Source organism: Cyclopterus lumpus, chromosome 3 (assembly GCF_009769545.1).
Source record: "Cyclopterus lumpus isolate fCycLum1 chromosome 3, fCycLum1.pri, whole genome shotgun sequence".
Taxonomy (NCBI): Eukaryota; Metazoa; Chordata; class Actinopteri; order Perciformes; family Cyclopteridae; genus Cyclopterus; species Cyclopterus lumpus.
This window is the reverse complement of record NC_046968.1, coordinates 18,775,038-18,791,094: the sequence shown is the minus strand read 5'-3', so window position 1 is coordinate 18,791,094 and position 16,057 is coordinate 18,775,038. Positions and strand designations below refer to the sequence as shown.

General features: G+C 41.8%; 1 protein-coding gene across 6 annotated transcripts in view; it reads left to right on the top strand.

Annotated features, from left to right (window-relative positions):
* The window catches only part of esrrga (estrogen-related receptor gamma a), a 43,623-nt gene extending 27,810 nt beyond the window's left edge, over positions 1 to 15,813 (top strand). For all 6 annotated transcript variants that reach the window (XM_034526249.1, XM_034526257.1, XM_034526292.1 and 3 more), the window contains 3 exons: positions 11,190 to 11,296; positions 11,398 to 11,560; positions 15,569 to 15,813. In XM_034526249.1, coding sequence (XP_034382140.1) covers positions 11,190 to 11,296; positions 11,398 to 11,560; positions 15,569 to 15,813 — 515 coding nt within the window. The remainder of the gene's footprint in view (positions 1 to 11,189; positions 11,297 to 11,397; positions 11,561 to 15,568) is intronic.
* Positions 15,814 to 16,057: the final 244 nt, after the last annotated feature.

Below are 16,057 nucleotides of genomic sequence, written 5' to 3'. Positions count from 1 at the left end.
TCTGTCGGTTCATGCAAAGTTCACAGACAGGCATGAAATAGTTATTCTCTCTCTCCCCACGTTCTCTCTCTTTCTACTTAACTTTTTACCTTTCCTCACGTTTCCCTTTTCTTCTCTTTATCTATACATTTTCTCTTTTTCTTATGCGCCCTGCTCAATCTCTGTTTCTCCTCTTACCTTGGCCTTCCTCTCCCTCTCTTGCCCCGATCATTGATCCTCACCTCCTTCCCCCTCTCTCTCCTGTTTCTTCCTCTTCTTATTTTTCTTTATTCCTCACTCCCCCCTATGTATTACTCTCCCTCTCTCACTCGTCCGTTATGACCGATGCTCCTACTGCTCATCTTCCACCTTCCCCCTTTCTTCTACCTCCCTCAGTCTCTCTTTCTCTCTTTCTCTCTCTCTCTCTCTCACTCTCTCTCTCTCTCCCTCCCCATCCTTCACCCATCATTCCTAAATAACAGTCAAGGATTCATCCTTTCCATCAGGGAATAAGCAGGTGGGGAAATAGGATTGGAGCGTGCCTGCCACCAGCTGGGGAGGACTTATGGTCTGTGTACAACACACACAAAGAGACAAATTATTTATTTATTTAATAGAGGTATAAACACATAAAGATAGGGACACCTTTTGCACATACACAAGAAAACACCTGCAGATAGGCAACAATGTGGGCCTGCCCCTGTGCCCACGTGTGACCCAGCAGTGTTGAAAGGTAAAATAGAATAACTATGTGTTAAATGGTTTATACCCAACCATTACTATGGTGGTTCTTTGTCTACATGTATGTTAAGGTACCCACATCTCTATGAGAATTATTTGCAATAATGATACATATAGACGGGTAACTTCTTGGTGTATAGAGAGAGATACAAGCACATTAACACATCGCATAGTGTACATTGCCAGCTAGCTACATCAGTGAGGAATGTCAGGGATACTGTTCCCATAACAGGATGCTCTAATATCAAATGTATAACTCCTGCGATCACATGCACACACAAAACACACACACACACACACACACACACACACACACACACACCGCAGTAATAATGTCTGTAGTTTTTTCGTCTATTTAATCTTGATGGGATGTTTCATCTGCAGGCTGCTATCACAGCTGGCTGCCTTATTGTCTGGGTCAGACTGATGAGTGTGTGTGTGTGTGTGTGTGTGTGTGTGTGTGTGTGTGTCTGTTTGTCTGTCTGTCTGTGCTTCTCTGTGTGTATTCTTGCCTGTATGCATGTTCAGTTTGTGATCCCCTATTGTCTAATACATGCATATGTGTATATCTACAACTCTTTGACACATTTCTCTCTGATACACATAAACATTTACCTATATGAACACTATGTACATATGCAAGTGTGTGTATTGTGCATGTGTGTGTGCTGTCCATCAAGCCACACACACAGCCCTACCAAACCATTGGCTTGGTTGCTGATGATGACATATGAGTTCCTGGCCTTGGTAATGGCTGTTAAATCTCATAATTACACGCTTCTTTATTGCAATGCATAATGACCCTGCAGCACTATTGGACAATTAATTAAGATTTTCAGCCCAGGCTTTTTCAGGCCCAGATGAGGAGGTGGAATGAGGTCTAATGTTCGTGTCTTAGAGCTAGGACATTAAGGCACGATGCTGTAGGAAAAAAGGCTGTCTCTCTATATGCGCATTCGTTTTCATCTCTGTCTTTCTTTCAGTCTGTGTATGTCTCTCTCATTCTCTCTGTCCTCTCTCTTCTCTTGGCTCCAGTGTTGAGCCTTTCCTTTCCTCTCGACGCTTGTCCTGGATGATGATATTGGAGACCATATCTCTAATCTGTGAATGGTAAATTAATCCCTGTGGAGTTTCTGCGTTCCTCTCTCTATGGAAAGCTACGGGGGATTAGGAAGATAGAATCAACACAGCCTCATAATCTCATATACAGACACCAGGCTTGGATGGGGACCATTGGATTTTGTTTTAAAGCCACAATCAGCAAGTTTCTATTCATAAATCAATACCCCTTTTTAATGCAAAATGTTGTTTGGAAAGTGTCAAAATACATGTGACAACACACAATTTTGTGTCATCATCTTTGTATACAAAAAAATATCCTGTCCAATGGTTTTGATTGCAGGGCAGCCTATTTGCAGATGCTTGGACTATGGATTTTGTCTTTTCAGGAGAATATGGTATGGCAGGATATTGTTCTGAAAAGATAATCCACCAAGAGATCAATAGACCACCACAACCCAGTTAATTGAACAAGCTGGGGAAATGAATTAATCACTAGATAGATAGATAGATAGATAGATAGATAGATAGATAGATAGATAGATAGATAGATAGATAGATAGATAGATAGATAGATAGATAGATAGATAGATAGATAGATGATCGGTCGGTTGACAAACAGACAGACAGATAGATATCTTTGTTTGATCTTGATTTTGCTCTTGACCCAGTTGTCCTTCACATAATTCAATCAATGGCTATACAGTATTTCCCTGGAAGCATTCCTCCTCTCCTTTCTTCCATGTAGAGAACTGTCAAACGGTAATGAAATATGTTAAGTTGGGATGAGTTGCCAACTGACAAAGCTAAAATTGTGGTACTGTACTTGGCATTAGTGTATGCCACTTACTGGATGCTGCAGATAGTCTGAGAAGAACTCATTATTTGTGTGTCTCGTGAAGTCTCGACAGACATGGGATGACTTTCCCTGGGGTATGAATGTTGATGTACGGTTTAATCAGTGTCTTAGTGTGTTTCCTAATGACGCTTTTGAGTAAGTGGAATACACCATCAAAACAGTATGTCCAGCTGCCTTTTACCTCGCCTAATATACTTTTACCTGGACGTCAGGTAAAGGGATGCAAATATTAAAATTCTCTTTATTCTTTTTTTGTATTTAATTCATCAACTCAGTGTTTTTTGTCTTCAAAGCTCTGTCAGCAGTGTCTTTGTGTGTGTGTGTGTGTGTGTGTGTGTGTGTGTGTGTGTGTGTGTGTGTGTGTGTTAGAGAGACAGAGTGTTGGTGTGGAAGCTTTTCAGTTTTGTGTACACATGGTTAATTCCTCTGACAGATTTGTGTGCACATGCTCTCGCACACAGTGGTCATTCCTGCCTCGGTCAGCATTGTACTGAAGAAGGGAGAGACAGGATTAGAGGACGATAGGATAAATTGAGTAAAAGAAAAAGTAAAAATAACAAATAATGCCAGAAAACAGAAATAGTGTAGAAATTTGTTGTTTTGCTTGATGTGTATTTCACGAAAAACATTCTCAAGCAGAGCAGACTATTGTCTCTTGAGCAGCACACTTGACTCTATCAAGAGATAAGAAGACATGACCCCAGTGGAGCTAGTTGTGGCACATACCCACACACACACACACTCCTTGACATGGCCCTGGTGGAGCTAGAAGTGGGTAATTAAAATGTAAATATTGATATTTTATTATTTGAAAATGCCTCCACTGCAATGCTCTTAATGTCACTCCATCTGTCGTCTCCACAGAGACTCAGGGTTGCCCTCAACGACCGGCTGCCCCCACCTAAGCAACCCCACCACAGCAACAGCTATAACACTCGACACACGTCTCTGCTGTTGCTGTGTCTCCATTTTAGCTCTAATTAAGTGTTAAATATTAGCAACCGCAACCATAGAGGCAGCACACACCGCACATTTGCACAGGAAGAATACAGCACACGACCCTCCTCTCCACCTCTGTCTCTCTCCCCCTGACTCTCTCTTTCACACACACACATAGACACACAAACACACACAGAGCACTCATCCCCACTACAGCAATGGGAAGATTTTAAGTGTTAATCTTGCAGTGCTGCTGATGGTGTCTAATGTATGCAATTAACAGTCAGCCAGGGCTGAGGGTTTGGTAATTAGCTTGCTGTTCACACTGATTAGAGGCTACTGCAACCCTATGACTGCTCTACTCTCCCCGAGGCCGCACAGAGAAAAGGGGGGGATATGCAGAGAGAAGTGGGGGAGGGTAGAAGGGGAAAGAAAAAAGATATTTTAGCCAACAATAGGGAGTAAAGGGGGTGAAGGTGACAAGGTGTGTGTGGTATACGTGTATTAGAAAAGTAACTGATAGTGTACCGAATACATTTGTATGGTCGTACAAAAATATGTCTGCTATTGTCCATTGGTCATTTTTAGTGTGTGCAACTCAAACGCAGACTCCGTAACGTTAACCAGGTAGTTATTTACTTCAGAAGATGAATATTAATCATATCCAAACCTGAAACTAATCTTCAACAAGACTCAAAATGAAACAATGTGAACAACGGCTTTTTAAACATCAACATGTGAAAACAGCCATCTAGTATCAAATGTACATGAATGTATTCATTCTGCACAGTGAAGGTCAATCAACAAGCAAAACCATTTTGTGCAAGTAGACTTTAAATTGTTTTGTTTGTTGTTGTTGTTGTTGTTTCACAAAATATTTCAACCTTACCTTAACGCGTACTAAAAATCAAAACCCAGACCGGATAGGAGTGACTATAAAAGAATAATACAAATGTGCAGGTTGGACACAATAATGTGCATGCTCTTCACACGCACAAACACACTTTTGATACAAATAAATGATTTTAATAGCGCAACTTATTTTGCACTTTCATATAATATCAAGTCCACTTAAAAATATTATTTTCATAAATCATGTGTATGTGTGAATGGGGGGGGGGGGTGTTCCCTTTATGTCTTAAAGCCCTTCTAAATTAGCTGGTTTTCTGGGTAGAGTTGTTTCCATTTCGTTGCGCATCTCTGTGTAATTGGGTCAGCTGGTGGATGTGTGTGTGCGCATGTGTGTGTGTGTGTGTGTGTGTGTGTGTGTGTGTGTGTGTGTGACAGCATTTGCCAGCGTGCTTGTCATGTGCGTGTATCTTGTGTGTGTTGTTTCAGCTTGGCCAAAGCCATCACAGGGGGTCCGTGTTCATTTGGGCCGGCGTCTGGCCGTATGGTACAAAACAGTTTGAAATGTGTGCACAAACACACACACACACACACACACTCAAAAGGCATCACAAGGGAGCACTTGCATTACACAGCATGCAACAATGTGCACACAAACACAAATTTAAACATAAACGCGTACAGAAGGTGGTATGTGAGAGAGCACTGGAGCCGTGTAACACTGGGTGCATACAGAACATCCACACACACACAAACAGGGCAGCGATGTGCTGGTAACTGTTGGACACTTCACGTGTCCTAATGCAATCTCTATCACAGTGGGCCAGAAGACTTAAATCTGTTCCCTGCAGAACACAATAGGTGTATAGTACATGCTGCACATATACAATCCCCAATTCTTCTCTCCTACAATAAGCAACAGGACAATCATAAATCAGTTTACGTTCCTTAACACCTCTATTAAAGAGAGAAGGCTTGGTTAACAACGTCATTACACTACATTTAAGAAGAAGTGACTATTGTAAGCTTCACATTTGGTAAATGACTATTACATGTCTATGACACATGTTTGTTACAGTGCTGTGACATTTTTTGACACCACATGTCATTGTTATTAATCTCTGTAATGAGGCCAGGATGCCCCTCTTGCAGTACACTTTCAGTTTCCCTCACTGTGCTTAGTGTGAATTCAGTTGTGTTACATTTCTATGACAACGTGTGGAAGCGTATTCTTACAACTTCAATACGGATAACTCTTGATAAATGTGCGAGTCTTTGCTGTTAAATTGTTGGGACAGACTGAGAAGTTTCCAGTTAAATGTGTCCTGGGGCCATGATCAAATAGGACAGAGCACAGTGTCGCTGGTGCCGGAGCAAGCAGGTGCTCCTAGAATGTTAAGCCACTACAAGTGTGCAGATGGACAACCACATGTATTTTGTAATATGTTGTAACCTACTTCTTATTCAGACGTGTGGTTGAGGGAACATGAAACCAAACCACTTCAAAGGCTGGTTAAACCATTAAATTAAAAGTTAACAAGTGTATGTTGTGTAAAACCGCAAAAACACGACGCTGATTCGATTCCAGCTCGGGACATTTGTTGCATGTCATTACTCACCAGATGCCGACATGTTTTCCATCAAAAGCAGAAAGAAAAAAATCTTTAAAAAATCCAACCGGCATTTTTGTATTCACAACCCTCAGATATTATGCATATTGGTATCACACCACGATCACATCCACCAGACATTAACTCTACCGCCATCTCTACCCCCTAATCTGAAGACTATGATTAAATAAAACATTTTTGCAAAATGTGTGTGGTAAGTGCTTTGGCGGTTATAATTTCCCAGATGCACGCGATGCGAGACAGACTGCTCACGGACGATTCTGTCCAGGCCACAGTCTCACACTGGGGGTTAAGTTGGGAGTTGGCTCATCAGATCAAGTGTGGTCCAGCAACACTGAGCTGACCTGCACCCCTGCAATGTACACACACATTTTCACCGGGACACACTCTCTCTTCCTTGTCTTGTCGGTTTCGATTCAAATAATTATATTGAGCAAATATAAGAAGAAAAAAATGTTGTCGTCAGTGACACTTCAACTTTGTTATTTATTTTGAATTCAACATTTGCTCATTCACAAAACTGTCTTTTGCCTGTATACACACAACAACACAGCTGTACCGTAGGTACACACAAATGAATAACATGAGCTTGGAATGGTCAAGAGAGAGACATTTTTGTATTTGCTAATGGAGGAAAGGATGAGGGGGTCATCTTGAAATCCCGATTATAACTTTACTTGAATTGAGACGTTTTTAACTTTAACGTTTTTTAAAACACAGATGAGCCCTCACAATGTGATGTGTAAGAAAATGTTGCCGGAGAGACACATTATTCAGCTCAGGGTGCAGTCTATGTAATGTACAAGCCAAGTGAAATATTACAGATATGATTTACTTTCCCTTTCTTCATTTTACAGAGAGTTTCCTTTATAAAACAAACATTAAAGGGGTTATTACATCCCACCCACATTTATGCCAAAAGTCTTTTTCTCCACACTCCACAGTGACACATTATGAAGACTAGTCGTGTGTTAATAACTGGAACCAGATCAGCATTACAACCAGTTTTCACACCTGTCACATTCATACACACACGCTTCAAAGAAGCATATTCTGTGTGTATTCGTTATTGCAGATGTACAAAGGCACTATCTTCCAAACACATACAGGCTCGCATGCACATACAAGTAGCTTCTCAAACGCCACAAACTGCACACACACATGGAATCATAAGCATCACAATCGGTTCTCACTGGTTCCCATTTGCCCTGTAACCACAAGAAAACAAATATAGGCCTCCTGGATATGTGTTTTGGTGTGTGTCTTTGTAGCAACTGGGGCGTGAGAGAGGGCTATACTAGAGAGTGTATGTGTGTGTGTGTGTGTGTGTGTGTGCGCCTGTGCCAGACTGTCGTGCGGTCTCGGGTGTAAACGTGCAGTCAGGACTCATTTGGCAGACAAACAGGCCGCAGGGTGGCTGGGGAATCGACGTGTGTTTGAGTGTGTGTTTGTCTTCATGTGTGTGTCTGATAGAGCAAAAGGAAGAGAAAAAAGAAAGAGCGCAAGAGCAAGCAGTAGAGGTTAAGTCTGCATCACTGCACTGCAGCCTCTTTCTGTCAGACCAATGTATGGCACACACACACATACCTACACACACCACACGCTCTCTCTCACTATCTCTCTGTACCTTCATAGATACAAGAGAGTGTCCTAATATTTTGCCTGACATGCCCCAAACCAAATCTCACACATACATAGTCTGGGGCATTAGCTTGACCTCATGCACACCGAACTTAATCCCAATCAGTTAAGACACACTTGTTTTTCGTAAAAACTAAATCAATATCCAACCTTGTCTGCAAAGAATTAAGTATGTATACATCCAAATGGGTGTTGATATACTTGTTCTTAAATCCAGCCCAGGAAGTGTTACGTTCTAAGGGATGTAGAGAAGTGAGAGAAGATGTAGAGTTAATTCAAAGCCATAAGCATAAATCCAATAATGGTGTCCAGGGAAAACAAAGCTTTACTTGCAGGTCACGTCCTGTAGCAATTTTCTCTTCTTTTAAGTGTATATCAATATATTTGAGCAACGCTTTGAACTTTTTATGTTCATTGTACATTACTGTACATTCAGCTCAGCCCACCTTTACAACAGTAAACACAGGCTGTCCACACATACACAAACACACTCGTAGTCCCACACATATATGAGATGCCTTATCAACAATGGGCAGAAAGGAAATGTAATTAGAGCCAAATAGGGAACCTTCTTTTGTCAAGTGAAATCACAGGTATGAAAGAAAGGTCTCCACCCCTCCCAGCACCATCACCACCACCACCTCTCCGTCTCACACCTCTCCACCTTTTACTTTCTTCTCTCCTTCGTCTCACTCATTCTCATGCTCTCTCTCTCCATCAATACCTCTCTCTCTCTCCATCATCAGCACTAAATTCCCATTGATGTTTCTTTTCTTCTGCTGTATCGATCGCTTCATGAGAAGGAGGGGAGGAAGCAAAGAAGGGAGAGATGGCGTTATCTGTTAATTAATTTGTCCTGAAGCTGGCCGCCTATTAATCAGACAGATAAGAGGCATTGGATGGCTGAACAGCGCAGACAGGCTTGTGGGGAGGGGAGGGGTCGAGGAGGTGCACATACACAAACACACAGAAATACACACAGATAGAGACGCACAGAAACATGTATGGGAATGTATGCATATGCAAAGAAGAATACAAACATGCAGGCAAAACAATAATCCAGCCCTCTTACAGGACAGTCATGTATATTAGGTTTAAGTACATGCAATATAAGCACACACAATGTTTTCACACACACCACACTTACCTAAACACACACACACGCACACACACACACACACACACACACCGCATACTGATAAAAATCATTGATGTATCTCAATAAGAAAAGCTGCACTTTCAGCTCAATAAATTAATCACAGGGGTTTTAATTATCGGTATTTCCTTTGTGTGTGTGTTTGTACACACAATGTGTGCATTTCATGTGTAATTAGGGAGATGTTTGTTGATGAGGTATGTGGTAATCATATTATAAACTTAATGCTTGTCATTCAGGCACTTTTTGGATGACATTTACAATTACTTTCTGTATCTGTGTGTATGTGTGTGTGTGTGTGTGTGTGTGTGTGTGTGTGTGTGTGTGTGTGTGTGTGTGTGTGTGTTTGCCCAATTTTTAAGCCATGTGTGTCTCCACTGGCCCCGGATCAAATTCCACCAGAGGGATGTGTGTGAATTGATTGAACCCTGCGTGGTGCTTCCAATGCCAAAACGCTGAAACATACGCACACACACACCCACACAAACACACACAGACAAATTAAAACACACAACCAGTGACACCATTAAATTATATTAACCCCTTACTCATGTCCTCTTCTCTTCAATTGACCCCAGGGTTTAAACAGATTCAATAAGTGTGTGCGTTAATTTTAGCCATGCCCACGCTTATTTCCCCTGCCCACGATGAGTGGTGAAGTCCTTAAGGACCCCCTGAAGACATCTGCCTCTGTGAAAGAGATGTGTGTGTACATCTGGGTGTGTGCATGAAGACCCCCTAAAGAAATTCACCTCTAATCCCTTCTGATGATTTCATTAAGTAGAAGAAGACACTGCCAGTTGGCAACAGTACTGCTCTCTTCACTGTGCTTTGTGTGTGTGTGTGTGTGTGTGTGTGTGTGTGTGTGTGTGTGTGTGTGTGTGTGTGTATGTGTGTGTGTGTGTGTGTGTGTGCACGCTCACGTGTATCAATCATTCACATTTGGATTCCTTCCAGTGTGTTCCTATGCATTTATTTATTTGCTTATGTGTGAACTGTGTGTGTGTGGGTAGTAGTCTCCTGTGTATATATGTGTATGTTAGTGTGTTCGTGTGTCAGTGTGTGTTGGATATGTTAACAGTTGAAGAATGAATTAGAGCACATTACAAACAACAAAAGCCTGCAACCTGGACATAATGAGACGCCTGCCATTACCCATCAAGACGCTGTGAGATAAGAGCCCCTAACGCACATGCACACTTACACACAGCAACACATACACTGTCACACACCTACCATCTCAAGAGGAGGCACATGGCAGCAGATGTTGATGAAGAAATATCTTCCCTCTCATCTGCCTGCTTCTCCTGGCAGGATGCTCCTCTCAGACACACAAACCCCAACACACACACACACACACACACACACTGAAGGGCTGCAGTGAGGTCTGACAGGTGTGCTCGCATGGACCACTGTCTTTGCCTTCCCTATGAAGACTTGCACACACACCAAAATGCACACATAGGCAGACAGGCAGGTGTGAATGAACAGGTGTGTGAGGACAGGACAGCTGTAAGGAAAGGTGTGAGTGGGCAGGTGTTCCATTAAAGAGATTGACGGCCAGAAAGAGAAAAAGAGAGAGGGAAAGACAACAAGTGAGAGTCTGATGCTTCAGTAAGAATGTAATCGAAAGATATGAAATGAAGCAGCAAAAGTATTACAAACAAAATTAACATTAAAAAAGAGACATTCAATACAGAAAGTGAAAGTGATGACATAATGCAGAGAAACCCAAATAGACGGGACATGCAGATTGAGATGTATCAAGATGGATGGAAAAGAAGGTGAAGCCAGAATCAGACATACAGATGGTCAGTCGTAGATAGACACTGACAGATAAAAAGGCAGGCATGGATTGCAATTGGAGAGACAGGCAGATATAGACGTAGGCAAATAGTAAGACATGGATTGACACCACAGCAAGCAGGAGTTTTGAGGCCATAGCAGCAATTAGTGTATGTGTTTGAGCGGTGCAGCAGCGATGGCCAGCATTGATCCAAGGAGGCTGTGTCAGGGGGAGATAAGGCCTGCCTTTCCCCAGAGAACAGCCCTGGGCACAGGGGAGAGAGGAAGAGGAGGAGGAGGAGGAGGAGGACTCTGGTCAACTGGATGGATGAGGGGTGGGCAGGGAGGGAAGGGAGGGGAGCCGATCTTGACCCTCAAACAAGCTTCAAAACCAGCTTTATTCACTCCTTTTCATTTGCTCCAACCTTACTTTAAGTTTTTCAGCATGACTGTTGACTATGTTGACTATTTACAATACTAAAAACAGAGTGCTTAACTCTTTTCTGTTTTGGGGCAAACCAATTAACAATCCTTTCTTAATCGCCCCCAGGGTTCTCTACGCTGTCTTTGGCAGACCAGATGAGTCTACTGCAGAGCGCATGGATGGAGATCTTGATCCTACGTGTTGTGTACCGCTCACTGTCCTTTGAAGACAAGGTTAGCATCTTTTGTTTTATGTTTCCTTATTGATCTTATGAAATATATAAATATATGCATTTATGCATGTTCATTTGCAACCTCTTTGTGTCCCTCTTTAGTTGGTGTATGCTGAGGACTACATTATGGATGAGGACCAGTCGAAGCTAGCTGGACTTCTGGACCTGAACAATGCCATCCTTCAGCTGGTCAAGAAATATAAGACGATGAAGCTAGAGAAGGAGGAATTTGTCGCTCTCAAGGCCATCGCTTTGGCTAACTCAGGTTAGAAATTCTTCACTTGTTGTATCTGTCTGTTAGTTTCAGTTTCTTTGCATGTTACTGGTGGAGAAAGAGTTAATCCTTGGAATCCCCCGTCCCATGGGACTCATTTAAACTGAACCATCAAAGGACTGATTTCAATACTCTGCATCAAAACACGCACAGACACACGAACAAACACACAACGGTGACACATGATGCATACTCTAACACACTTTCTTTCACAGCCCCTACCGTTGTCAAACCTCCCACTTTCACTGTTAAAGCTCACTGCTCACATTTTTCTCATCATACTCCTAATAGACAACAATTATTTTACAAATGCATACAAACGGCAAAGGTACAACCTCACACACACACGCACACACACACATTCAACCTGAAACCCACCTCCCACCCCCAAACAAAGTGGCGATCCCTTTTACAATTAGCATAGTCGTCTCTTCAGATGCCTGTTAAATAAGCTGAAATCATTAGAACCCAAAGTCTGTCGATAAAGCCCCCTCTCTGATGTGTCCAGCTGCATCGACAGCTGACTGACACACTCACACACACACACTCTCTCTCACGCACACACACACACACACACACACACAGGCACACACACACGCCTTCTTCCTCTCATGACCCGTCTTTTGAACTTTGTCTTGGAAGCTGGCCAGCTCTTCAGTACTCTTTAATTACAAGGGGGTTGCTGTCAATACAATGTGTTTAAATGGGAGAATGCAATGGCAGAGCTTTGAATAGGGAGGGAGGGGCCTTTTGTTCTTATTCTGCCAACATCAACACACACGCACATACACTTATGCGCTTAAACTCTAATATGCCAATGATATTGCTCTTTCTCTGACGCATATATAAAAACATACTCAATATAAATTATTATTTACTTCAATGTGAGTCTTTGAACCATGTTTGCTCACACACAATCAGCACACACTGTCATGCACATACAGAAAGTATTGATGTGTTGTTTTCCTGTGGGCTATGTGACAATCAATCTCTTGGCCCGGCCTATTTGTGTGTGTTTGTCAGTCTATAAATGTTGCTGACTGAAAGTTGAGAAAGCTGGCTGGTTCTGCTGGCTGGATAACAGTGTTGATGATCATGACGGTGGTTATGAAGACTTCTTTGGCGAACAGGTTTTACATAGTTCTTGTTGTCTGTAAAACCAATGGCCCGGATGGGTGTACAGGTCTGGTCGACAGAGAAAGAGTGTCCTAGATATTAAAGATACAACTGATTTATTAGGTACACCTAGGAAATCTATTTCAATACAAAACAACACTGTGAACCGTATTATATTCAATTATTTTTGTCACTGCTTCAGATTAATTAATGATTGGTTAATCTTTTGGTCCATAACATTTCCAACAGGAACTCTTTGCAAAGATATAAAACAGAGAAAGCAGCAAACCTTCACATTTGACAAGCTGGAACCAGAGAATGTTTTTGCTTGATAATTAACTGAATCAAAATGATTAATCAGTTAACAAATTGTTGAACAAATAATTGTATGTTGATGAATCAATTCATCTAATCCACTCACATACACACACACACGCTTACACACAAGCTAAAATCCATGTGTTAGTTTGTAATTGGACACATGGAACTCAGAAAGTATCCACATACATTTGGGGAATAATTCTCCATCAAAAGCTTACCTCACTTTTGAGAAAACTTATTTAGAAATAGTTGTTCTTTTTAACTGATTGAAATCTAAACAGCTGATGCCAAAATAGGAACTTTGCATTATTGCCCAGACTCTCTTACTGCTCCTCAAGACAACATAATGCTAGCATTAGCATTTTGAAGGGCACTGACACTAATTAATTCACAGGATGCTAATCGTCTGCATTAATGAAGCCAAGCCTTAAGAAATGTTAGCAAACGTGCCCCACATGTAAAGACAGCTAAACTAGCCATGGGAAACAAGAGGCACGTGTGTGTCTGTGTGTGTGTGTGTCTGTGCCTTCATTTATGTGTGTGTGTGTGTGCATTGTGAGTTTCATGTTAACATGTGTGTTTTACCAGCCGTGTATGTGCTTGTGCTCATTAGCGTCTGCTGTTTTACTTGTGAGTGTACTGCGGGTCAGAGCTCGGGAAGCAGCCATGTCTACCAGCGTTAATACTAAACGCACAGTATTAATCAAAAACAATCGAAACTCATTAAACTTCATTTTAACGTACAGTCATTATAGCCTGCACTCCAGGTAACCACTTATTAGAAATCCAAGAATAACGAGAAGAAGGGAATTGTTTTATAATTGCGACCGGCAGTAATACTCATACATTTGTACGTTCAGCGCATGTTTATTATGTGTTTGTGTCACTTCGCACTCCATACAACATTTTTGTTGTGTTTTTATTTAAAAAGAGAAACTGCATAAGGGGCAGCTAAATATTTGGCATGAAAATGTTTGCGATATGCTGACAAAATAGAGATATGATAAACAGATGTTTATATTGTATGTTGATTATGTGTAATGTTCTTTTTGTGTTACAAAATGTAAATAACAATCCACCTCATTAACCTTATTGAATATAAGTTTCCCGTCCCGCAACAAAGCTTTCCACTGAGTTAAATATCATCAATCGGCAAAGAAATAAAAAAAGCCAGACACTCGGACCACCCACGCTTATTTAAACTGGGAGAAAAGTTTAAAAAGATTGAGAACAGATATAGTTTATATTGATCCCTGTGGAATCCAACCCACTGACTGGTCTGGCCCTGCATACTGATCCATGCATTACACTCTATAGATCCAACACTTCGTATTTGATTGTGTTTGTGTTAGCATGGTATTCAATGTGTGTGTTGCTGTGTTCACACATTGTATGTTGGCTTTATCTGCACAGCATATTTTTTATGTTTCACTTACCATAAAATGCATGTTTGCTTAAGTTCAGACTTTCTGTGTCGAGGTTGCTAGTGTGTAAAAGTGTGCTTGTATTTTAGAAGGTGTGAGCATGACTTTGTGTAAGAAGTACGGTACCTTAGCATTGTTTGAGGTTTTCTACGTGTACTCATCGTGTAGGTCTCATCCCCTCTGCAGATCTACTTTGTGTGTGTGTGTGCGTGTCTGCGCATGTGTGTCTGTGTTGGGGTGTGGTGTCCTATCAATAGTTGCCTTGTGATTATTATTTAACATGCATGTAGTCATTGATCAGAGTCATTGATCGGAGGTTGCGAGCTAAAGGCCAGCTCACATTAAGACTTTTCCTCCCTAAGGGGCAATATGGAGCATTACTATTGAGGGACATTCTCAGCCTTTACTGCCACATATGCTAAACCGCACCTTACATGCCAGCTCAAAGAGAGATTACTGATGTGTGCAGCCAAATGCTTACACACATACACAGACACACACACACACTCTACGGTACTACTGCATCTCTCCATCAGTCCATCTCTTTTTTTCTCCGCCCACTCGTCTCTTTGTGTGTCCATTCATCACACCCATAGAGCCACACTTTGAAGGCAGAGAAAGGAGCAGCCCCTGATTTTAAAGCCCCAATCCTGGATTTAATTCTGACAATAAGCTGTAGGTTTTACGTCTAAATTACACAGAAATGCTAAAAGGTATCGGCATTTTGAACTAAAGCTACACCACTACACCATAAAGAATGTCCTACCCTGAGTTTGTGACCTGTCAGTTGCATCACTGCATTGAGCCTGTTTGGATTTGATATGAAATCTTCAGCACCTCACTCACACAGCAGACAGAGGGGGCACAGGTACTGACAGAGAAACACATTGTTTGAGAGTTGTGGGAGCTTTGTGCAACGATAAACGTCCCGACCTTTGAAGCTGGAAATAATTTAGAACATAAGCATTTTAGTCAGCAAAAGAGGTTGATGAAGAGGCCATTTGTATCATGTTGTAATAATAACAATTACATAAAATCATAATCCCCTATTATCCTTTTATTCATATGTGTCGTAGTACGATATATTTGTGTTCATATTTAAATTGTAGTTCTGTTTGTGTCTTTCCTCCTTCTCCAGACTCAATGCATATTGAAGATGTGGATGCAGTGCAGAAGCTCCAAGATGTGCTCCATGAGGCCCTGCAGGACTACGAGGCTTCCCAGCACCAGGAGGATCCCCGCCGGGCTGGCAAGCTGCTCATGACCCTCCCCCTCCTCCGCCAGACCTCCACCAAAGCTGTGCAACACTTCTACAGCATCAAGCAGGATGGCAAAGTCCCAATGCACAAACTCTTCTTGGAGCTGCTGGAAGCCAAGGTCTGAGGATGGAAGAATAGATTGAAGGACAGCTAGGCGCCAGTCCGAATCTCACTTTGAATGACCTCTTGCTCTTTTACACGCACACACTCTTACACGCACACACACAGAAATATGTTCCTGAAGTACTTCTGCTGACACCCTCCCCTATGAATAAACAAGTAACCTAAACCTCTTCCCTGAACCCCTGAACCTCCAGCATCTTAGACAAAAGGGTGCTCACTTGACCTTTTGTTTTGGGGAAACATGC